Genomic DNA, 26,446 nt, shown 5'->3' on the forward strand with positions numbered 1-26,446 from the left:
ACATGAGAGGATGATCAACATTGCTAATTACCAGGGAAATGCAAATCAAAACCACAATGATATATCACCTCACACCTGTCAGAATGCATATTATCAAAAAGAACACAAATTGGGAATTCCCTGGCTCTCCAGTGGTTAGGACTCTGTGCTTTCGCTGCTGAGCTAAGGGCCCAGGTTCAATCCCTGGTCAGGGAACTAAGATCCTGCAAGCCGTGCAGAGTGGTTAAAAAAAAAAAAAACCCAAACAAAAAACCACAGTTAACAAATGTTGCACCACTGGTGGGAATATAAATTAGTGCAGCCACTGTGGAAAACGGTATGGAGGTTTCTCAGAAAACTAAAAATAGATCTACCATATGACCCAGCAATTGCACTCCTCAGTATATATCCAAAACAAACAGACAAAAAAAAAACAGTAATTTGAAAAGATACATGCACCCTTATGTTCATAGAAGCATTATTTACAACTGCCATGATATGGAAGCAACCTAAGTGTCCATCAATAGATGAATGGATAAAGAAGCTGTGGAATATATATACAATGGAATACTACTCAGCCATAAGAAAAAGAATGAAATTTTGCCATCTATAGCAACATGGATGGACTTGGAGTATTTTATGCTAAGTGAAGTAAGTCAGACAGTGAAAGACAAATACTGTGTGATATCACTTGTATGTGGAATCTAAAAAATACAACAATCTAGTGAATATAACAAAAAAAGAAGCAGACTCACAGATATAGAGAATAAACTAGTGGTTACCAGTGGGGAGGGGAGGAGAGGCAATACAGGGGTGTGGGAGAGGGAGGTACAAACTATTGGGTGTAAGATAGACTCAAGGATGTATTGTACAAAATGGAGAATATAGCCAATATTTTGTAATAACTGTAAATGGAAAGTAACTTAAAAATTGTATAAAAATTTTTAAAAATTAAAAAAAATTGAAAACAAGAAATGTAAAAAATAAAAACACACCAGCTCTTGGTTTTATTGATTTTTTTCATTTTTTTATCTCTATTTTATTTATTTCCTCTCTGATCATTATTATTTCCTTCCTTCTGATGACTTTAGGTTTTGTTCTAATTTTTCTAGGTCGTTAAGTTAGGTTGTTTATTTGGAATTTTTCTTGCTTCTTTGAGGAAAACCTGTATCATTATGAACTTCCCTCTTAGGACTGCTTTTGCTGCATCCCATAGGTTTTGTATGGCTGTGTTTCATTGTCATTTGTCTTGAAGTATTTTTGATTTCCTCTTTGATTTCATTGTTGACCAATTGGTTTTTTAGTAGCATATTGTTTAGTCTCCTTGTGATTGTTTTTTTTCTCGTTTCTCTTTCTGTGTTTGATTTCTAGTTTCATGACATTGTAGACAGAGAAGATGCTAGAAATAATTTCTATCTTCTTAAATTTGTTGAGCCTTGTTTTGTGCCTTACTATGTGGTCTATTCTAGAGCATGTTCCATGTGCACTTGAAAAGAATGAGTATTCTGTTTTTTGGGTTTTCTTTTGTTTTTTTAATGTAGTGTCCTGTAGATATCAATTAAGTCCAACTGTTCTATTGTATCATTCAGGATCTCTGTTGCCTTACAGATTTTCTGTCTGGAAGATCTGTCCATTGATATCACTGGGTGGGGTGTTAAAGTCTCCTACTATTATTGTCTTCCCATCAATTTGTCCCTTTACCTCTCTTAGTATTTGTTTTGTGTGTTTAGGTGCTCCAATGTTGGGTGCATATATGTTAACGTGTATGATATCCTCTTCTTGTATTGATCCTTTTATCATTATAATAGTGTCTTCCTTTGTCTTTCTTTATGGCTTTTGTTTTAAAGTCTATTTTGTCTGATATGAGTATTGCTACCCCCACTTTCTTGTCATTTCCATTTGCATGAAATAGTTTTTCCACCCACTTGCTTTCAATCTATATGTGTCTTTTGCCCTAAAGTGGGTCTCCTGTAGGCAGCATATTGTAGGTTCTTGTTTCACTATCCAATCTGCCACTCTGTCTTTTGATCAGAGCATTTAGTCCATTGACATTTAAAGGAATTATTGAAAAGTATGTATTTATTGCCATTTTAAACCTTGTTTTCCAGTTGACTTTGTATTTAATCTTTGTTCCTTTTTTCTGCTTTTTGTTTTTCCTTTTGTGATGTGTTGATTTTCTTTTTTATTACGCTTGAGTTCCTTGGTTTTTGTGAGTCTATTGTATGTTTTTGGTTTGTGGGTACGTGGATGTCAAGTATGTTAACACATAACTATATTTACTTGTTTAAGACTGATAGCCACGTAAGCTCAAACACATTCTTAAAGGTCTACATTTTCTTACTACTCTCCCCCTCATTTTGTGATTTTTATGTCCTATTTTACATCTTTATGTTTATCCTTTTGCTCTTCCTTGTAGTTATAATCACTTTCACAAAATATTCAATTGTTTCTTAATCTATATAATGGCTTATATAAGTGATCTTCAATCCTTTTATAAACTTGCCTTTCCTATTGTGATTTTCCCTGTCCTATAGATTCTTGCTTCTTTTCCATTTAGAGAAGAACTTTCAATATTTCTTTTAGGACAGGTATAGTATTGCTGTATTCTTCTAGTTTTTGCTTGTCTGAGAAATTTTTTCTCTCTCCTTCCATTCTAAATGATAATCTTGCTGGGTAGAGTATCCTAGCTTACAGGTTTTTCCCCTTTCAGGGCATTAAATATATCTTGCCACTCCCTTCTGGCCTGCAACATTTCTGTATAGAAATCAGCTGATAGCCTTATGGGGGTTCCCTTGTAACTAACTCTCTGTTTTCTCATACTGCCTTTAGAATCCTCTATCTTTAAATTTTGTCATTTTAATTATGATATGTCTTGGTGTAGGTCTGTTTGGGTTCATCTTGTTTGGGACTCTCTGTGCTTCCTCTACCTGGATATCTATTTCCTTCTTTTGGTTTCACGCATTTTCAGCCATAATTTCTTCAAATACATTTTTGATCCTCTTTTCTCTTTCTTCTCCTTCTGGAATCCCTAGTATGCATAGATTGGCATGCTTTATATTATTCCATAGATCTTGTATGCTGTTTTTTTGTTGTTGTTTTTTTTAATTTGTCTTTCTGTCTGCTTTTCTGATTGGGTGATTTCCATCATTCTATCTTCCAAATCACTTATTGGTTCTCCTGCACTATTTAGTTTGCTATTTATTGCCTTTAGCTTGGTTTTCATCTCAGCAATTGAATTGTCTAATTTTGATTGGCTCCTCTTTATAGTTCTAGTTCCCTGTTACAGTGATCCACTTTTCTATCAATAGCCCTTTCTAATTCCTGTAGCATTTTATTATGTTCTTTTTGAACTAGGAGTCTGATAGACTGGAGAGGTCTGTTTTATTGTTTTTTCTTTCAGGGGATTCCTCTTCTTTTAATTGGGAGTAGTTCCTCTGTTGTTTTTTTTTTTTTACTATATTTCTCTGACTCTATTAATTTAGGAGAAACAGTTATCTACTGTGGACTTGAAGGTCTTATATGAGGGAGAGACCCTGTGTAGCATGTAAGAGTACAATATTTTTGGTGCAGGAGTGTTTTTGTATGGATGCCTGCCATATCTTGCTCAGAGTGTGCTGGCTGTTGGTCCCTTGATAGGGGGTGTGTTCGGTGTTGTGGTGACCGGAGTCTGCACTAGATATTGGGCAGGGCCTCCTCTTTGATCTGTGGTTGTCATAGCCCTTTAGGGGGCAGGGTCTGCTCCCCACTTGTTGGAGTAGAAGCTCCCAGACCTGGTTCTAAGCTGCACAATGAGACAGGTGGGACTGGATTGCTCCCTCTAGGAAAGGAGCTGCTGAGTGTTCTTCTGCAAGAGCTGTTCGCTGGGACCTGTGATTCTGTGATGCTGCCTGCCACCTGGTGTGCATGCCCACAAAGATCACTGTTGCTGGCACTGCCATCAGGGGCTGCCTCCACATGGGAGCTCCAGTAATTGGCTTGGAGCTCCCTGAAGCATGCATGTGTGCTCACAAAGCTGCTGGTGTGAAAACTCACTGGCACTGTGTCCCCTGAGCGCACAGTTAATCAGCTCAAATGGCCCTCAGGCATGCATGTGCAGTCCTGGTCCCAATATCCACCAGAGCAAGAACCCACCAGAGCTGTATCCCAGCACCTGCAGTAGGATTGGTGGTAATGGGCTCAGATTTCAGCCCTGCCTCCACATGTGCCCACAAAGTTCACAGAACCCACAGCTGCCAGTCTTTCCTCCATTGTAAGCATGCTGATAATGAGACTGCTATGACAGACCCATGTCCCTCCCTTCCTGTGTTGACATGGGATTCCTATGGAGGACACACACTCCATCCTGCACGTGCCCCCAGTTGCAGCCCAACTGCACTCCAGTCCCTATGACCTGTCTCTGTGCAACCAACCTGAGTCCTCTCCCTATGTCTGTCCACTGAACTCCCAGTTTCAGCACCCAACCACTGCACACACCAGCAGGTGTACATCTCAGGCTGGGATGTGTGGTGATGTGGCCAGGACTGTCTGTACTGGTCTCTCTCTACCCTGTGGGGCTGCAGGCCAGCTCCTACACTCTCCTCTCAAGCCTCTGAAGCTCCTTATCTGTCCTGGCATAACTCCCAGCCAGTGAAGGAGGTTCTCAGGGTGAGGGAACTTTTCCTCTTTCAGACCTCCCTCCCCGGGGTGCAGATCCCATCCCAATTCCTCTTCTTCTCCCTTTTCCCTTTGTCCTACAATTTGTTTTCCATGTAAGTAGCCTCTGTGGAGAGGATGGACACTAAGGAAATGTACTACTTTGAGGAGTCTAAACCTCATTTCAATAGGACTTGATAACATTGTTCAAAGGTGAATTTAACTCAACGATATATGCACCGCAATGTTCATAGCAACACTATTTACAATAACCAAGACATGGAAGCAACCTAAATGTCCATTGACAGAAGAATGTATAAAGAGGGTGTGGTATATATATGTATAATGGAATATTACTCAGCCATAAAAAAAGAATGAAATAATGCCATTTGCAGCAACATGGATAGACCTAGAGATTATCATACTAAGTGAAGTAAGTCAGACAAAGACAAATATATGATATCACTTATACGTGGAATCCAAAAAGTGATACAAATGAACTTATTTACAAAACAGAAACAGACTCACAGATATAGAAAACAAACTTATGGTTACCAAAGGGGAAAGAGGGGAGGGATAAATTTGGAATATGGGATTAACAAGATACAAACGACAATATATAAAATATATAAACAACAAGGACCTATTGTATAGCTCAGGAAACTATATTCAATATCTTGTAATAACCTATAATGGAAATGAATCTGAAAAAGAATATGTACATGTATAACTGAATCACTTTTCTGTACACCTGAAATATTGTAAATCAACTATACTTCAATTTAAAAATTAAAATTAAAAAAAAAAAAGAATATTAAGCCCAGCTCCAACATCTGGGTCTATTTGTATATAGTTCTCCATTGGTTAAACTCAGGGACCCTTCTCTATCCCCCACCACTTGGGAAGATGCTTGATCTACATGTTCTCACTAAAGTCCTCAGTGGAGGGAGAGGTTAGATCTGTACTTATGAACAGATGAAGATCCTCCTGTTACCCATATATGTCTGTGTTTGGCTTGAGCCACCAAGTGATAAAAACGAATCCCTCTCATTGATTCTCAGCTCTGCTTCTAAACCCCCTTCCATTCCTCCCTCCCTGTGCTGAGCACATATTTTACCTCCTAATGTTTTCTCTCTGTGTCAAATATCAGGGTTTTTGGTGTAATTTTTTATGGAAGGAAGAGACATGGAACTAGTACATGGAAACTGATTGAAGGGCTGATTGGGTTGTGGGCCAGTGGGTCCAGAAGAAAGAGAGATGATTGTAGAAGACAATATATAGTCTTAATAATCTATTAATCCTTTAATAGTCCCAAAGAGCCTCTAGTCAGTTGTTTAGGTTCCATATTTGCCAGACAAACTCTTTGATCCCAGCCATGATTCTCTTGCCCTATGTCTTGCTGGGCTCTCACTCATAAGAGTGTTGACAAAAAGAAGATGAAGGAGACATTGGAAGCAATTAAGCCATGTTTTAGGAAGAAAAGAGAAGCCATCAGTGAAATGCAAATCAAAACTACCTTGGAACCCCCATACATCATAGGAATATAAAATGGTGTAGCCACTTTGGATAACACTTTGGCAGTTCTTTTAACTTTTTGTTAGAAAGTTAAACAATGAATTACCATATGACATAGCAATTTCATACCCAGGAATTGGTGAAATAAAAGTATTTTTAAGGCAGAACAAGAAAATTTTTAAACATAAGATTCTGTCTCTATCCATTTGGGCCACTACCCCTCTTTACTGTGCATTGTGCATCCACATTATACATTAGCCAGATCTCCTTAGAAGACACAGGAATACCTGCTTGACCGAAAACAGCAATTTTCTCCTGGCACAAGCAAGGTAACTCCTTAGGAGATAATATTCCTTTCTCAATCCTGTAAGGGGTCACGATGACCCACTACTTGCCTTGTAAGTACAGATCTGGACTATGTAAACTATCCATATGTTACTTTGATATATAACTGTGCTTTGACCTCTAATGGGTGGAAGAGTTCTTGGAGATTTCTGAAAGTGTTTCCTGGGTTATAATCCTCAGGTTGGGTTGAATAAAATTCCCCATTTCTTTCTTGGATTGACTATCAATTAATTTTTTCATTGACAATATATACCTAAGAGAATTAAAAACAAGCTGACACAAAAATTTGCACACAGGTGTTCATAGTAGCATAATCCATAATAGGCAAAACGTGGAAAAAACCCAAATGTGTGTTAACTGCTGACTGGATAAACAAAATATGGTCTACCCATACAATGGAATACCATTCGGCAATAAAAAGAAATGATGTACTGATACATACTTGTCTACTTAAAGAAAAATGTACAACATAAGAGTTGTGAGTTTATGTTTTATTCAGGGACTTACTGAGGACTATAGCCTGGGTGACATCCTCTCAGTAACTCTGAGGAAATTACACAAAAGAGGCAGAGGAGAAGCCAGTTTATATGATTTTGGCTAGGGAATATGTGTATCCAATCATACATCTTGGTGAAAGATTACTGCTAGTCACAAAGAACACATATCTCAAGTTAACGATTATAGTGTTTTTCCTATGTATGGGAAGGTACAAGAATCTGGTGTCATTAAAATTCTTCCTGAGATATATAACTATCTAAGGGCCCTGCTTGTCCACAGCACAGGGTGCTCCATCTGTTATCATCTTAATTTCCTCTCAGAGTGCACTGTCGGTCAGCACCGCAGTGGGTTACAACTTAACTCTTGAGGAACCGGGTGGTGAGCAATGCTCTCTGTTCTTCTTTGTTTACATGCCACAACATGAGGGAACATTGAAAACGAACAAACAATTAAATAGAAACGGATAAATGCTTTCAAATGTCAGCTATGCCTTCATCTTTGGGTTTTCTGCATCCTCAAAAAACAGAAAAACCCTTTAAAAAACCTTTTTCAAAGGTTGGAAAATTCAAGAGAAGAATAGTATTTTATAACATATGAAAACTATGTGAAATTCAAATTTTAGTGTCCATGAATAAAGTTTTGTTAGAACACAGCCATGCTCATTTATTCACCTATTTTCTGTGGCTGCTTTTTGCTACAAATGACAGAGTTGAATAGTTACAAGAGACTGTATGTCTCACAAAGCCTAAAATGTTTACTCTCTGGTCCTTACAGATAATGTTTGTCTATTCTTGCTCCAATAAGTAACTTTTGGATTGGAGAGAGTATTGTGAACTTTGGAGACAGATCATCTGGGTGGAAATCTACTGCCACAGTTTTGGGAACCTATTATACCTCTCTAGGCTTTAGTTCCCTCATCTATAATATGGGAATAATAATAGTACCTCCCTCACAGAGCTGTGAGAGTAAAAAGATGTAATGCATACAAGAGTACTGCTTTTGATACCTGCAACTTACGATTATCATTGTTGTCTTATTATTGGCTGCATCACGGAAAGATATAAATGCTGAGAGCAGACACAATCACAAGGACTGGACACATTTTAGTGACATTCAACATCTTTGCTTTGCACCTTTGAAATGCACCTTTGGGTGAAATATTTAAACATCAAGCATTGGTGGATGAAAAATGGGTACTTAGTGTGCCAGAATAAGATCACATATGCACTCTGCTTCTTATTCTAAAGATAATTCCACCACTCAGAATTATCTTCAGTCTTCTGTCTTTGCAGATGGACTTTCTCTGGTTCTCCATCACATGGATGAAGATGGGCACCCCATAGCAGCTGAGTTTCATATTACAGTTCTAATCACATTCAAATAATTAGACTCTAAAATCCAATAACAAATTGCCAGGAAAGAGAATTTTATTGACTCAACTTGGGTCAAGTGTCCACCACTGATCCAGTCAACCCACACCAGAGGAAAGTCTTCTAACATCCACATGGTTTGCACCCTTGAGGAGATGTGTCTAAACCCACTCTCCCACCCAGCCTGTGGCATGTTTTCTGTGAATACAAAAACAAGCTATGGTGATCCAGAGACCATTATCAGGTGATAACCAAAAAATGCAGAAGGCTGCAAATAAGAAAAAGAGTTTATTTAGAGTTCTAAGAATTGCATTTTGGGAGGCACCGATTCAAATGGCAACTCAAATGTGCTCCGGGGGGAACAGAAAATAGCGGGGGCTTCTAAAGGCAAAAAAGATATTCCAGAGAAGTAATGTAAGTTATCTTTACAGAACTACGATTGGTGCCGACAGACTTTCAGTCACTTGCTGGCAGCACATTGGTTGCTAAGTTGTGGTCTCTAAGGAGTAAAGAAGACAAGTTCCAGGTGGTCTCAGGATGGATGGATCCAAAGTTTATGTTGGGTTTAGGGATGGATGTGTGTAAGTTCCACTTCCTTAATAGCCTCCCAACTCCATCTTAGATCACTTTGACATAAGTGACTCCAGTTTTTTTTTGTTTTTTTTTTAAGCCACTGATACTTAAGAGATTTGTGTTATAACACCTAGCCCACTCAACTAACCCATCATTTATGGACCCCCCTCACACTTCTACTGTTTTCAGCTTTCAAAGACTCTCCCTCCTCCTTCAGTTCCTGCCCCCAGAACATACAGAATCACAAATGCAGCCTTCCACAGATGCTGCCTTTTTAAGCAGCAATCAATATGACTGATGATTAGGGCCTGAAAAGGGAGAAGGTAGCCTTGGACCTAGATATGCCCATCAATCTTCAACCAAATTTGGTTTCAAAAATTATCCCCGGGGCATCTCGCAATGAAGGAAAGCAAAGGGGGCCTGAAAACAGAACGAGTCTGAGGCTGCTTCTCATAGGGGACCCATATTCAGATCACAGAGCCTTGGAGACTGTGGTGGTTGAAAGGGATCCTAACTTAGCTTCATCCACCGCATCAGGGCAAAAGCTGGGCCCTGTCTTTAGAACTTGTTGCAGAGAGGTGAGTCATGGCAGCATCTAAATTCCACAGTAACATTGAGTTTAAAGAGCTTCATAGAAACACATAGGCTGCTACAACCCTGGTATCCATAAGAAATGGTGTCACCTGGAAAGGGACAGAGAAGAGGGCAAGTGAGGCCCCAAAACCCAGGTTGCAGGCCCATGGGTATGGGGCCCAGCATATCCTGATATGCAGCTCAGTAAATATTCCTGAAAGAAATCACAGGATCAATACATCAACCAACTAATCAAGAATGAGGGGAAAATAGCACATTCCATGGAGGACTCATGCTCTTGGTAGGGTGAATGTCTGCCTCCTGGGAATGAGATGCTGGAGGTAGGGCCCCCTAGTGGGCTCTCCTAAAATAGCTCTGCAAGCTCTGTGTATTAGAGTTCAATCCATTCCCTCCACACAAGAGAGGGCAGAGAGGATGAATAGAAATTGCCCTCTCCACCCTGCCCATTTCTCCCCCAATCTATGTCCCTAGTTCTCCAAAACCCCATCACAGTCAGGTCCCACTCAGAGGAATTTCAGCAGCCCAGTTCCAGTTACCCTCAGGAGCTAAACTCCCTACTTTGCTTACAGGTCACCATCCCAATTAATAGCGAGTGGCAGCCCAGTACCACAACCAGATGAAATGTTTCACTAGGTTAAGAAAAGAAAACCAACCCCTTTTCTATGCAGTTCCTACTCCCAGGGTTCCTGAGGGGTCACTTCCCTGAGTCCTACAGGCACCCGGCCTTGTTCTTGGGGTCCAGGCTCTCATGGGGTCCCATGGAGGGTTCATACTATCCCCCCACCCTGAACACCCACTGCCAGCCCCTTACCTCTGGCAAAGGTCACCCAGGAGACTTCTCAGGCCCCACCTACCTTCGTAGACCTTCCTCAGGAAGCACTGCTGGCTGCCTTGAGTCTGGCAGAAGCTTTCCCCGCTCTCGCAAACCCCGCTGGCGTTGACTCGGTGGCACTGGAAACATTCTAGAGCTGGAAAGTCAAGGAGGAATAATAAGGCTCTTCCGGCCCAGCGTCCCGGCTGCTCAGGAGGGAGCACACCTGTGACCCAGGTGCGCCTGGACACTGACCGGCTCCCAGCGCCCGACGAATGTGCTGAAAGCAGGTCGTTTCTCCGCGCTTGGCTTACACCCGGGAGGAGGCGTGTGCGCCTCTAGGCACAGGGTCTGCACCTGAGCACAGAGGGCTCTCCCTGTCCTCCCAGGGATGGGCTGTGCTGCTGGAGGAGTGAGGCCAAGTCCTTCACTGCAGCTCCATTGACCCCACTTGCCAACTGATTATCGCCCCAACACCAGGGGGCACCACTGAAAATGTTCCATGTGAATGGCATCTGCAGGAGCAGAACAGGTGGGTTGGAGCTGTGGAGTCGGCACTGCCCACCCCTGCTCCGTCCTGGCTGCAGCTTCACAAAGCCTCCCCGCGCCCTCCTTCACACAGAGCCCCACCCTCCACCCTCCCTTTCATCTGAGGAGTGGGGCTCCGAGGAGAACGCCAGGACTCAGCCCAAAAGGACAGCTAAAGGGGGCAGGGAGGCGAGAGAGGACGGGTGGGAGGAGGGGGATGGGAAGTAAAAGAGAAGATTGGAAGTAAGAGAGTGAGGCAAGCCAGGGGGAGATTGAGGAGAGGAGGAGAGGAGGGGAGGAACGGAGGAAGGGAGGAAGGGAAGAAGGAAGAGAGGAAGGGAGGGAGGGAGCTTCCGGACAAACACTTGCCCTGGAGCCCCCTCTTGGGATGAGCACCCAGTGGTCCGTGCGCTCCCTGCGTTATTCACCAAACAGTGAGCACCTGACGTGTGGGAGGCACTATTCCAGGTGCTGGGAATTGAGTGCTGAAGGAGCACGGAAACATGCATTCCACTTATTTAAACACTAAACAAATAAATGGGGGAAATGACTGACAATGAAAAAATAAGAAATGTTATTTCAGGTCCTGGTGACTCGTGAAGATGATGAGATGGAGGAAACATGGAGGAGACAGCGTGGGTAGACCTTGGGGAGGCAGAAAAGCTTTCTCAAGGGTGATTTAAGCTCAAACCTGAATGATCTTTTTTTTAAAGCTGACTACTTAAACGGCTGGGAGAAGTTGGGAAACTGGTACAGAGAGATCCACCGGCAAGTGCACAGAAAGGTTCTGAGACGGAATTAGCCTGGCCAGTTTGAGAAACAAAAAGAACAGCACAGGTAAAGTGGAAAAGGGTGAGAATGTTATAAAGTGGGACTGAAGAGGTCGGTAGAGACCAGACCATAAGCACGTATCTGCTTAGACCCGCACTGTTGTACATGGTATCCACGGGACTTACATGGCTGTTGAGCCTGTGAAATGCGAGTAGTCCAAACAGATGGGCTGTAGGTCAGTTTCAAACACGTAGCACACAAAAAAATTTTAATTGCTCATCAGCAACTTTGCTGTTGATTACATGCTGAAATAATATTTTAATGTATGGGGTTAAATAAAGTGTACTATTAAAGTTAATTTTACACATTTCTTATTTTTTTAATATGCCTACTAGAAGGTTTAAAATAACATCTGTAGCTCAGCTTATATCTTATTTGGACAGGACAGTTTAGGCCATTGTAAGAACTGGGATTTTATTCAAAGTTGGAGGAAGCCATCAGAGGTTTTTCAATAGAGAATGACATTAACTGGTTTATGTTATGCAGTTTCACTCTGCCAGCTGTGCAGACAATAGATTTTAAAGAAAGAGAGAATAACAGAGGGCTAAGAAAGATGGTGGAAACTGGAAGGAAGCCACAAGTCAACCGAATCCGTGCAAAATGTGAGAAATTAAAGGTCAAGTATAAATGAAATATTTATGTGGGAAACAGGGACTGGGAAACCTACAGCAGAACAAATAGAAGGTCATTTCAATGTGCTTGCCACGGCCTCATCATTTTTTGTGTAGTTTAAATCCGAAACTATACATTTTTTTATTTACTCACACATTTTTATCTTGCAATAAAGCTTTTCACCTGGAGTGAACTTTGAAAAGTGCACACTCAATAGAAAACTGAGCACTCAATTCCTCTTCCTCTAAACTTAATGATGACTGTATAACTTGAACAGCCTGTCTGTCAATATTTACCATCGCCCCTGGGCCTGTGCTGTCCCTGATCCCATGAAAACCTCCTAAAGATACAAATCTGCTTAAGAATTTCAGTGGCTCTTTTGAAAGTTAGTAGTTATTTGAAGAAGGCTGTGCCCTAGGATGATTTCACTTGTGCAGCTGCAACAGAGGCGTCTCATGTATCACTGTCTGAAGCAGGTGTAATTCCCGTCGCCCTCCCCATAGCCCTCAGCCTTCACCTCCACATGCTTGTGACTGTAACACTTGTGACTCTGACAGGGGGCTGTAGGACACACTCGCTGTGCATACAGGGCAGCTGGAACAGTGGAGAGCAGATGCCCCTGGGAGCATCCCTCCCCCAAGAACAGATGGGGAATCGGGGGATGAATACTCCAACTTTCTCACCCATGAGTTGGATCCTCTACACTGTCCTCCAGAATTTCCAGCAGGACGGATTCCACTTGCCCACCATGGTGTCCAGCTTATTAACTTCCTTGCATATTCTATCTTACTTCCCCACGCCCCTCCTGGTATTTCCTGGGATCACCATCCAGACAAATGAATTTTACTCCTATCAGCTTCAGAGGGAAGCACAAGCCAGGATGATGGATTTTCATTTAGATCAAATGTGTGTTCTTCTAAATTAATTTTTTATATTTTTTTATTCTGAGTCTTCTTGTGCTTTTACAAAACAAACAAAACATTGACTATGAACAGGCTGATTCCGTTTGCTGAAGAAGGACATTGGAAACAAATGATGCCTGTTAATGCCAATGATCATTCCAGTTTTCAATCAATCATGGAATCAAATAAAAGCTATGAAAGTATATTCTGTAGAAGGTGAAACACCTGACTTTTTGTGAATGCTATAATAAATTTAATTTAAAAGTCCACATAGAACATAAAATCATTTCTTTTTACTGTGAAAGAATAAATACAAATGCTGGTAGAATATAATATTGCAGCAAAAAAAAAAAAAAAAAGTTTTTACTTAATTGACACCCCAGAGAGCAAAAAATGCCCTTATAGTTGGTTTTGATGCACACATCATTCTGAATTGTGTCCTGTGTCCAAACCAGATAGTATATGAATATAAATAAATATATATGTAAATACTTTATATATTTTAATGTTATATATTATAAAGGTTAAAATATATAACATATAGAATATGTTATATTATGAATTATATATATGAAAACATATATTTTATATATTATATATGTATGTGCACATACACACCCACAGGTAAAATAACTGAACTGTAAAAGTTTTGTGATGTGGAATAAAAAATAGTCTTTAGCAAAATTTCTCCCTGCTCCCTGTCATCAAGCAGATCTGAAAATGGTTTAGCTACTAAGGAACTACATTGTGATTCAATCTAAGTGTTCTACAACAGTAATGAACACTTTGTAAAAGGTCCCACAAATATCGGTTGCATTTTGGTCAGGTAGTAGAGTTTCTGACTCCATTTTTTGATGTTTCACAGCTGGCAGCCTTGAAGTCTCTCCCCTGTGTCCCACATCTGGGCCTCAGAAGCTCCCTCCTTTACCACTGGTGGGAGTTTCAAACCACACAAGCCCCTACCTGAATGCAGGAACCCTTGCCGTGTCTGTCCCCCTCACCACCATAGAAATTCGAGTCTCCTTTCTCTGCTCCCTCAAGCCATCTTAAGACACCTGACAGTAAGCCCTGCTCTCCCGAGAAAGCCTCATTAGGTAAGTAATAAACCTTTTCATACCCTCCTGGTGCATATGTGACATCATCAGTCTTGACATCTGATCCAAGTTTGGGTGAGGGTCCATCCTGTTTCTACAGTATAACCCCAACAGTTTGAAATCTTAAAGTAGTCAACAAATGGAGTACCCAAATATTTCAGCTTTCAAAAATGTTTAACCAGTTGAAGTTATGAAAAACAGACTTTCAAGCAAAAAGATATTGAAATGTATTCCTACAAAAACAGAATGCCCCAGATTAAATTGTAAAATGTTTATGGTTGTCTTATCTGTTGGACATTCTAATGTCAAGGCAGGCAGACAAAGAGTCAAAGAGAGAGGCAGTGCCTGGAAACATAACCTGCCACTCACCCAGGTTCTCCTCAGTCCCCATTGCCCTCCTACATGCTCCCCAGAGGGCTCACCTTGCAGGAATCCCAGCAGTGAGGACAGGACCACCAGCAGCAGCAGCAGGAGGCACTTACCCATCTCTGGATTTGGCCCCAGCCCCAAAGATTTACAGAAGGCAGGACAGAACCACTGGCCTCGAGAGCCTCTGAGATACAGCTTTATAATTCCAGGCTGGGAGGAGCAGCCAATGGCAGCCCAGGCAAAGGGCTGTACTTCCCCAGACAAAGAGCAAATAGGGTCCCTGAAGGAACTGGGGCCCTGCATTCCTTTCAACGTTATTGGCCCTGCTCACCTCCACTGGCCCTACTGAGGGAGCCAAGTTATGTAAGAAGAGCTGACTCTTTTGTGTCTCCAGTTCACAATTGTAAAATGGAAGACTAGAGTCTGACTTACATTGCCTAAGGATTTGGGAATTCAATTGAGTTAGTGATGTTTTATCATCTAAGAGGTTTGCCATATTTAAAGGAACTACTGAAGTATGGTGTGAATAAAAATACTCTAATTAAGGACACTCTCTTATTAAAATAAGCCTAGGGAAATAAACACATGCTTAGACTTTGTAAGGTTCAGGCTGGACACAAATAGATTTTGGTGGTAGTGTTACCAACCAGGGTTCTTGGCCTCCTTAATCAAAAGAAATTGATCAGAGGCCAGACAAGAAATTCAGGCAAGGCTTTATGGGGGCCCCTGCTGCAGCAGGGGAAAGCGACACATTCCCTTGTTCACTTGCTCACTCAGAAGAGATGAGCTGGTTCCTTATAGGGGCTGAGGGTAGGGGCGGGTCCAGGGGTCAGGCTGGAGGGGTGGCTTAGGTGGTCTGCCCACCCCTTTGGTGATGTTGTGTGCAGGGGCCATGCGTAGGACCCTGCTTTTGCTCCCGGCTCTTCAGAAGTGGCAGTTGTGCTTTTGGTCTCTTTGTATCTTTTTGTCCATAATCTGCCCCAACTGCACATGCACACAGTTATTTTTAGTCCCTTATAGTTTCTTTGTATTTTGTTGCTGGAGGAGACATTTGTCCAGGTGCAAGCACTGCAGCAAAGGGTCCTAGGTCCCAGGTCCCAGCCTGTCTCAGTATTATTGTCTCCTTTCTTGGAAATGAAGCACATCTACATTTGCTTTTTAATGTTTTGGCAAACAGGAGCAAAATGGAGTATTTCTCCATTTCTCCATCTTCAAGATCTATACTACAAGCAACCCAGAGTTCTTGTTGTCAGTTTTTCATCTCACTATTCCTTTTTAAATAAAAATTTTATTTTCTATTCTGGATGCTAGATTACAGCCAGTGGAGAACTCTCTTTCCAGAATGGTGTCAGGAGGAGATCTGCAGACCCATCCCCACCCCATCCAATGAAACAACTATAACTGGCAAAAGCTATTTTTAAAACAATCATTTTAAATCTCTGAAAAATGTCCTAAGGGCATACAGCAAATCAAGAATGATTTTTTTTTTTCAAGAAAATGTACTAAATCTCAGTAGAAACAGTGAGAATGTGTGGCATCTGAAACATAACTTGCACAGGTCTGCATGAAAGAAATTCCACTCTGGGAAGGTATGGCCAAGAAAATGGGGCATTCTTTCCCCCAGCTCCCGGTGGAGGGACATGGCATCTCACTGGGAGGTTCAGACCACTAGCATTCCTCAAGCATCGTAGTTCCAAGTTGTAGAAGCTAAATTCCTGCAAGTATGGCCAAGACAAGTGTGTCCCTTACTCCACCAAGCATGCTCCCCACCAGAAAGCAGAGCCTCTAACCCAGGTGTGGCAGTCTGATAATATTGGGTCCCAATTATCCTCAGCTATGGAAGAGATTCCATTTCAGGAGAGGCAAGACAAGAAGATCAAAGGCTACTCCCCCTGCACAGTACCTTGCTTGGAAAGCAGGGATGTAGCTCTTGGCTGAGTAGGCCTCTGCCCCTCCACAAACTCTGGGCTTAGAGATTTTGCCAAGGGAGAGGGGCAGTTCATAGGAACTTAAGAATCTGAAGTTCTCCCCAAAAGAACAAACTTTATTCTAAACAGAGTGTGGGGACATTCAAGAATAAGGGCATCTTCCAAAACAATGGAGATTTTGGTGGTAAGCAATTAAAGAAGAGACTCTTATCTCCCTGCAAGCAACACGTTAAACTGTAGGTTAGCTAGTTTACCAGAGAGAACTAGAGAAAGAAACAGCTAAGAAAAATCCTACTGGTAGCAGAACAAATATGAAAGACTGGCCTGAAAAGTGATCTTTGTAAAAGGGATCTGAAATTAATTGATCAGACAATGAAGCTTTTCGTGCCCTAGGTCATTGTTAATAGAGCCATCAGCCAGTTAGTCATGGAGCCCACAGCTTGGTGTGACACAAATAGAGGCAGACAATTTCACAGCGAATCAGGGAAAGAGATGGTCCCAAAGAGCCCTGGTAGACCACTCTCATCCCAGGATGACTGTGACCATGCACCAGCCTGTGCCCTCTGAGGGGTGACATCAAAGCTGTCACACTGCAGGGAAAATAGATTTCACTAAAATAGTCCAGCCAAGTCACTAAACAAATAAACAGGAAAATGACAACAACAACAACAACAACAAGCCTGGGGAGGTAAGATAAAAGAGCAGGAATCAATATCCAGAGTTACTACAATAATTTACCTAAAGTGTTCAGTTTTCAACCCAAAATTATGAGACATGCAAAGAAACAGGAAAGTATGACCCACACACATAAAAAACAAACAAACAAACAAAAGAACAGGCAATAATAACTGCCTTTGATTGTGGGGGGGTATTGGAGGAGTGGATGGGGAGATGGTCAAATTTTTATTATAAGATGTCTAAGTTCTGGAGATCTAATGTGTAGCATGGTGACTATACTTAATAAAACTGTATTGTATATTTGAAACTTGCTAAGAGAGTAGATCTTAAGGGTTCTTACCACACACACATACACACACACACGGATAACTTGTAAGATAGATGTTTTAATTAGCTTGATTGTGGTAATCATTTTACAACGTATACATATATGAAATCATCATGTTGTAACTTTTAAATATACATAATTTTTATTATCAATTATACCTCAATAAAGCTGGGGTAGGGGGTTTCAACCGAAAAAAATACACAACCTAAAAGTTGAGAGTTATGTTTTATTAGGCAGAAATTTTTAGGACTTTAAGCCCAGGAGGCAACTGCTCTGAGGAGGTGTGGGGGGAGCCAGGATATATAGGAGTTTTGCAAGAAGGGCAGGTAGTCTGAACGTCAAAAGATTATTGTTAATTAAAGAAAACCATATTGCAAATTAAGGAATTTAGCACTTTTCTGTAAATGGGAAGATGCAAGAGTCTGGGCTCACTGAAATCATTCCTTTGATATGCACCTCAGCTATCTGGGGCCAGTATCCTGTGTTTTCACATCCTGAGCTTCCTCAGGGCTCACCGTGGGGAGTGGCTGCAGTCTGACGGCTGCTAGATGGCAGGTATTCTTCTCCTTCCTGAGTTCCCTCAGTGCTCACCAGCTCACCAATGGTGGCTGCAATCTCTGATGACTGTGACATCCTTTGTTTACTGATATGGCAGGAAATATAGCATTTCTCAGGGGAAAGAAATTTCCCATGAGACATCCTAGATGTCACATTTAACAAATATAAAATTATATGATCGGTTCTATTTCTCTGAGGAACCTTGATTGATACATCATCCAGAAAGTTCACCAAACTCTTAGTAGGATGAACACGAGAGATTTACACCTAGGCATATCATAGTAAAAATGTTAAAAGGCCAAAAAACATCTTGTAAACAGCATGAAAAAAAATGACTCATGACATACAAGGGATTCCCTCAATAAGGTTAAAAGCTGACTTCTCTTTAGAAATAGTGGGGGCCAGAGAAGATGGGATGACAAATTTAAACTGCTGAAAGAAAATAAAACTGTCAACCAAAAATCCTACATTCACAAAATTCATCTTTCAAAAATGAAGGTGAAATAGAGACATTCCCAGATGGACAGCCAGTCCAGAGGGTAGGGGGTGGGAGGGTGGTAATCAGCATCCCATCCTCTGGGTTGTTCTCCAGACTAAGAGAGAGATTTCTACTGAATAATATATATTATATATAAAATGCATCCCAATGAAAGATGCTGAAAGAAAAAAAAGTAGTTTTTTTGTCTCATACATATATTAGAAATGATTTTTAATGTGTTGTTGGGAAATAAATGTTCCCTGGATTCCTTACTGCTTCTATAAAAGGTCCAGACATGTACATGTATACAGTTGGGACCTGGACATGTGTACAGTTTAAAGATAAAAAATGTTTGCTCTCACTCTCCTAGAAACATTTCACTTTTCATGAACCATAAGAATTAGATCTCTAATTACTTGTTTACTTAATTGCTCTGATTCAGGAGAATAATAAGCAACAATCTTCCCTTATCTCTCTCAAAGTGTAACTGAGCAGGAACCTATGGGTCCTTCCTGGGACAGGCCTTGCCCCCGTATCTTCTGCTTTAGCTCTTCTCTGAAGTACCTAGATAATAGTATTTGATGCAAATTTCCTGAGCTGTTTTCCAGATGTGAAAACCCCCCACCAAATGGAAGATGTGAACTACTTGATGACCATGAGCACATAGCTCCAGGCCTCCCAGAGCCTAAGGACTGATAAAGTTAACCCCTGTGACACCACCCTGTTCCCTCATTATCAGCCAATCAGAGAATTGTACAGGATCCGAACACCATACCCTGCGACCTCCTCTCCATCACCTGGCTTTTAAAAATGCTTTGCCAAAACCCTTCGGGGAGCTCGAGGCTTTTTGGGGCATGAGCCACCTCGTCTCCTTGCATGGCCTTGCCATAAACCTTTCTCTGCTCCAAACTCTGACATTTCATTTTGTTTGACCTCACTGTGCGTCAGGCACATGAACATTCATTAACAATTTTGGTGAGCCAGCCAGGAGTCTGTTCGCGTGGCTGGTCAACCCTGGCCTGGGGCAGCCCCTTCCCTGAGCCTCCAGCAGCTGCTGGAGCCCATTTCACTCCAGCGATCTTGGAGGGACTGCCCCCAACAAGCGTTGGCCGCCCATGGCACGAGGCTGTTTGGAGCCGAGAAACATCTGGAGCTGTGGTCCACATTCGGTGTCATTGGGTGAGTCGCTCCAGCTTGCGCAGGCTGGGAATTCTCTCCACTCCATTTGGGCTGCTTCCCTTGTGGGAAGGGAGCCACTTGAGGGTAAGTCACTCCGGTGTGTACAACCAGGAACATAATCCCCCCTCAATTTGGGCTTTTCCTTTACAGGACAAGCCAATTTGTTTGATTGGGGTACCCTGTTGGAGAGGGGAATTGTTGTTGGACTCTACCCGATTTGGGAACCAGTTCATTTGCTTTTTGAGAGCCAGGCTTGCCAATTTGTTTGGAGGCCTCCGTTTGGGAGTGGAAGTGGAATTTTAGACTACACCTCTTCTGATTTTCTGTCTGTGTGACTGTAGCTTAGTTGTTTGTGTTTTTGTGTGTATAATTTGGGGGTGAGCCACTCATAGTCCATTCTTTCTGGCTATGCCTCGTCTGATTCTTTGGTTTGTGGGACCATGAGTTTGTGGTTTATATGTGTGTTAGTACTTGCATTGGCCAGTTGAGATGTCTTTGGTGAATAATGCGGCTCATGTGTGATGACACCAGGGTATCCGTCCCTATTGCATAGGTTTCACCTGTGGTGGAGCATTGGTTGAGATTTTCCCTTTTGAACTAGCCATGATAATTCGTTCAGCTTCATCTCCAATGGGGCATTGGTTGGGGTTCTCCCCTTTTGGACTGATGGGGCACTGGTTGGGAATCTTCCTTTTTTGGGGGGCTAGGGAACTGTGACCCTGAGAGACCGATTTGAATTGCTGTTTGCTTGATATTTGATAACACTGGCTGTGAATAATTAAGTATCGGTGATCAGAGCTCTGTTCCATCTTATAGTCCCCTAGGGTACTTTTGTAAAACTAAGAGATCTTTAGCTATACTCCCTAAATGAAAGAAAATGTCTCATTACTCCCTGAGATCTGGAGGGCAAAGGCCCCTAATGGCTTGGCTATTATATCAAAGCGGGTCTTTTGCAATTGCTTTTATCTTGGGGGTATGTGTGTGTCTGTGAATGAGTATCTTGGTACCTGAGTCCAAATCCCTTTTTCTCTTCCTGGTTTTGCTGAAGGAGGGTCATGCAAATGTGAGCAGATGATGATATGTATTATCGTATTTGTTTCTTTAAACTGAGGTGGATATTTGGGAACTGGAAAAAAGAAAGCTCCCTGAAAATAGCCCAAGATGTCTGGGTTTGGTGTAAATAGTTAGAAGAGGAATTTGCATTTCTCTTCCTGTGACTTTGAGATGTAAATGATTTACCTGGGTTCTCTGGAACTTATCTAATCAATCTGTGTTGCTTGGTACTGGAAAAAGGGATGCAGGAATAACATTCAAACTGCTGGGAATGTTCCCTCAGCTAAACTTTAATTCATAAGCTTCATAAGGGTATGAAGAAAATTATAGTAAATCTGTTAATTATAAAAGGGTGAAAGAGGTCCAACAGGGTCAGGCACTTTTGGCTATGCATTTCATAGCCCAGTCTGCCCTAGACATCAGGCACAAAATTCAGAAAACAATTGCTGGTCCTCGGACTCTAATGAACGATTTGTTCCAATTGGCTTATTCAGTTTTCAATAATAGGGATATACCCAAAAAGGCTGAATGCACCCAGAGAAATATGCAAAAGGTTACTGGTGCAACCTTTTTGGTCTTAACCCGAAAGATTGGAAACCTTAGCAACCGTAAAGAGTATGTAATGGGGGGTGTCAGGGAAAAGGCAGGGGCACACTTTCCTGGAACACCTTTTGTGCAAGATCAATGGCCAGCTGTTTTTATATTCCTTTCTGTTCATGCCTGATTGTCCCATCCCTTTAATGGGAAGAGATTTATTCACTAAGTTAGGGGCCACTCTGTTTCTTGAGGGGCAAGAAACATCACCAAATTGTTCTAACAGAACGCAGAAAGGAACAGATAAAATCTGAAGCTAAAATAGAAGCCTTAGTAGACCCTGGAATGTGGAATATCAAGGTTCTGGGCTTGGCTGAAGATATCCAGCCAATGATTATTAAGTAAAAATGGTTATAGATTGTCTAAATATAAAGTACAAATTTCTTAAACCTAAGGAAGATCCCCAAAATTGTTTGTAAATAGATTACCAAAATGGGAGGCCACTGGTCTAACTAAATGAATCATAGCTGATAATCAGAGCCTGATAGGAATTCTGGGGGGAGGCCTTCTCCCCTAAGCTAAATGAGGAGCCACCCAATTCTTTGAAAAAAAAGAAAAACCAAACTGTCCTTGTTTTACAACTCTAGTCTTTACAGGACCGGAGGTGTGGCTCTAAAAATAATCCAATGCCCAGCAATGCTTGTACCACTCCCCAAACGTTCCCTATTTATCTTAAGAGACTTGTAAGTATTAAACAAAGGGGAAACAAAGTCATCCTAGGAGAAACTTGCCTGTACCTTTGAGATGCAAATGTCCTATCTGGTCTTCTCAGGAACCTTCATCTCTGCCATCTTTTTAAAATGCAAATTTTGAAAAGAGGGAAAAGTAATTTAGAAATTGACTTGTCAAGGGTAAATAGAAATCCTAAGTGTCTTTTCTGTAAATATTTAGCCATCCGAGTGAGCTTGATTTGTTCCATCTGCCAGAAACCTAATTTTAATCCAACCTCTCTTGTAAACTGATGGGTTTTACATTGCTCTACCTGACTCAGGGCTGAAATTTTGAAATGAGAACTGTGAGGTCTCTCTGTTTGTGTGTTTGTATGTGTCTTTGTCTTTGGATAACATTGCGGAGGTTAATTTGTAAATTAGATTGATTGGCTTAAAGAAAAGTAAGCACTTACAAATCAAACAATCCTAAAAACAAGAGGAATTAAGCTAAACGAGTTTCAGGTTCACGTGAACTGGGAAATATTCAGTATTAAATTAATACCTGGTATTAATGTTTAAGATTGTTGATCTAATTAATATAGACATGTCTTTAGAGTCATCAACATTAAGTATAATAATTTCACTGCACCTAGGTTTAATAGAAGTTTAATGAAATCTTGTTATATCTGTTGCAAATTTGTCAGCAAGAAAAATAACTTGATATGATGAAACTTTAAAGTAAATGTAAACAAGATAAGAGCTTTTAGGTAAACTCTATAGGAATAATTATGTTTTGAAAGTTATCTAAAATAGTCTCTCCAGATTTTGGTAACTATTACTTGCCCCTTGGTTTTCACTAGAAATTAAGGTTTATAAGAGTCAGGGATTCTAATTTAAATATGTAATTAAAGCTACTGGAAGTAATAAAACATTTCACTATACAGTAGGAAAGTTGGGTATATGTTTTGAGTAAAAGGAGTTTTATGCATGGTCAGGCTGAGATTAGATTAAACTTAACTGGGTAAATGGATTTTGATATTAAAATTAGACTGGTGAAGGACTAGACTTGGTTCCTCTCTGCTAAGAGAACAATTTTACTTGGAATGCTGCTTTTGATGACAGATTGTGTGAACTTCCTTGCCTTTCAGTGATCTGTATTTGTTTTTAAATATTCACAGTGACCTATGATTCTATCTGACCAAATGTTTTTTAAAAAACTTTTTGATATTTTTGATGAACTTCCTATCAAATTCTAATTAAAGTTCTTTTGACTTCAGCTAGCTTTGGGATGCTTCAGAGGGCCCCTGAGGCACCTCAGGAAAAGAATATATATATTAAACTGACTAGAATTAGTTGGTATGCTAAATTACATGGAAAGCATTGTCAAATGAGTGATAAGCCTCCTAAGATTATACAGTATGAATAAATGTTATTAATATAGGCATTCTAGAAATTATATAAGGTTTCTGAAATTTGTATATGTCCTGATATAATGCTATAATTTTAGTTGTTATCTTAAACTGTTGTATGAAACAACTTGGATAAGCTTCTTTGCCAAGAAGAATTGTAATCAGATCTTTAATTTTGCCTTTTTAAGACCTTTATCATTCATATGCAGCTAAGTTGATGCTTTGCAAAACTTCCACATCTTCAAGAAGAATCATAGAAAGGATGTTTTGACAAAAACAGGTTTCTGATAACTTTTAAATCACACTGCTAAACTAGGTAAGATATTTTAAAAGTCTAATGGAAACTCTGATTTCATAAAACTGTCAGTAAAAAGGATTAGTTATATGGGACTGAGTAAACTGATGAATATGATTGCAATATTTGGGTTTTGTCTGAAATATTACTGGCTTTTAATCTGTGTTTTTACTAAGGGGTTTAATATTCCCTGCCCAAGGCTGATCAATTCCATTGCAAAATCACCCTTCATTGCCCCTGTACAGCAGGAAGTAGCCAAGGGCGGTCATTGCCCCTTTCCCCACAAGACTGTGGAATGGACATTGGCAGCCGGGAACTATAATAGGCAAGAACAAATCTGACTCCATATCAGATCTGTTTCTTTTACTTTAAACTTTGTATTCTCTTGCTTTTGCTACAAGTTAATCACTAAAGTGATGTTGCCTATAGCTTAAAGTATACATAATGGCCCATCTCAGGGAACCCTGCCCCATGTTTGAATGTTAAACTAGAATACCTTTGTTCAGCTCACAGGTAACATCCTGACCCAGCCCACCTGTGAATGGCTGCAGGAAAGAAGAAACTAACATATCCCCTCCTGAGTCTGGCTGAAACCAGGAGATATTTGCAACAATTTATAACCTATATTGCCTTTTTTTTGTGGTTTCTTGCATTAACAAATGTGTGACCGAGCTGCTGATAAAATGATAATATATAGTTCCATATGAGATCAATGATTGTACTAATGTAATTCTAGATATGGGAAGAAGCAACAGGAGGGAATATTTTCCTGGACCATAAGAGACTGGTAAGGTAGGTGGTCCAGAGACTTTTGGCATTAAGGCCTAATCCAGTGATAGCACACTGAGTGGCCTACCAATGAAATCTTCAGCAGACCTGGGAATGAGCATTCTTAGCACTGTGGAACAAGACGGTCATGAAATTTCCCCAAAACCATGGTCAAATTCAGGATCATGAAGGGGCCCTGCTGGGTGAGAATTGGCACTTGCCATCTTCCTCTCCATTGCAGCTGCTGACCTTCAACACCCCCTGAAAGGAGTTCAGAGTGGAGATCAGGAATGAGGCACTCTTTGCTCTGGGAAAAACTGGCAGAACAGGCCTTCAGATAGTTAGATATTTTTAGAAGATTTTATGAGCCCAAAATCTTGCATCTTCTCATATCTGGAAAAGCATTAAAATCACTAATAGTGACATCTGCTTTGGCCATTGAGGAGAGAAATGCATCTGGAAGTAAAAATGGAGTAGTTGTGTCAGACTCAGACACCACCAGCCATTCTCAAATCAGTGTCTGCCGGAATGTGGGTACCTCTGTCAAATTGACAATTAACCTCCTTATCTGAACCTTTATCCCTTTTCTTGTTCAAAACTTGTTCTCCTCAAGATTGAGGAGTATCAAAGAAAAGGGGGTAATTGTAACTGAGCAGGACCCTATGGGGCCTTCCCAGGACAGGCCTTCCCCCCATATCCTCTGCTTTAGCTCCTCTCTGAAGTACCTAGATAATAGTATTTGATGCAGATTTCCTGAGTTGTTTTCCAGATGTGAAAACCCCCCACCAAATGGAAGATGTGAACTACTTGATGACCGTGAGCACGTAGCCCCAGGCCTTCCCCCCTCCTCCTGGAGTCTGGGGACTGATAAAGTTAACCCCTGTGACACCACCCTTTTCCCTCATCATCAGCCAATCAGAGAATTGTGCAAGATCTGATCATGTACCCTGTGACCCACCCCCCCACCAGGCTTTTAAAAATGCTTTGCCAAAACCCTTCAGGGAGCTCGAGGCTTTTTAGGGCATGAGCCCCCTCATCTCCTCGCATGGCCTTGCAATAAACCTTTCTCTGCTCCAAACTCCAACGTTTCAGTTTGTTTGACCTCACTGTGCGTTGGGCACATGAACTTGCATTGACAAAAGGGCCAAGTAGTTACTGCCTGAACTAGGCCCCTGCCTTAAGCTCTCAAGGTGCCAGGAAAACTGGAACACTCTTACCCTTAGGCATTTACATTTCAGACAGGAATGAGGCCTGGAGACTTAGAGACACCTCTAGACTGAGAAAGCCAAGGACACATAATGGCCACTGGAGACATTTTATTTACTTAGCAGAAAGTTACAGTGAGAATCCAGGAAATCCCCAGGGAGCAAAAGTTTTTCTCCCTCCTTTCAGGGAGGGGCTGAGGACAGCTGTCTCTCTCTTGTGTATAAATGGCCAAAAATCCATTTTCTCCCACTTTTGCCTGTGGACTATGAAGCCACTTGTGTGGGAGAGTTTTCCACTTATCTTTTATTGCATCACCCCAAGAGTAAAGACTAGAGCAAAGGGGGGTCACAAATTTATTGCTTACTGTGAGATAATTAATTTAAAAATAGCTCTGATGCAGAACATCTATGCACTTTCAGGATAAAATTAATAAAGATACATGTCAAGAGCCCAACATTTTAAAGTGTTGTTTTAGAAGTAAAATATTGTTTTTCTGTGTAAATGCAATATACTATACACTGGAATGTTGTAGGAAGTCATATATTATGGATGCAGTGATATTTTACTAACTAAAAATAAGTAAAACCTCCTATCATAAAGAATAACAACAACAACAACAAAATCTTGGCATTCACTGCAATGGAAACTGAACCATCATAAAGTTTAAGT

The 26,446-nt window shown here is 41.0% G+C and overlaps 1 protein-coding gene across 1 annotated transcript; it reads right to left on the reverse strand.

The window, feature by feature from the left end:
• Positions 1-9,470: 9,470 nt before the first annotated feature.
• LOC133099443 (protein PIP-1) lies at positions 9,471-14,770 on the reverse strand. Its single transcript, XM_061203113.1, has 3 exons — positions 14,707-14,770; positions 10,361-10,474; positions 9,471-9,595 (listed from the first exon to the last, which is right to left on the reverse strand). The coding sequence occupies exons 1-3, from the start codon at positions 14,768-14,770 to the stop codon at positions 9,471-9,473; spliced, it is 303 nt and encodes a 100-aa protein (XP_061059096.1).
• Positions 14,771-26,446: the final 11,676 nt, after the last annotated feature.

The sequence above is a fragment of the Eubalaena glacialis genome, chromosome 10 (assembly GCF_028564815.1).
Source record: "Eubalaena glacialis isolate mEubGla1 chromosome 10, mEubGla1.1.hap2.+ XY, whole genome shotgun sequence".
In the NCBI taxonomy this organism is placed as follows: Eukaryota; Metazoa; Chordata; class Mammalia; order Artiodactyla; family Balaenidae; genus Eubalaena; species Eubalaena glacialis.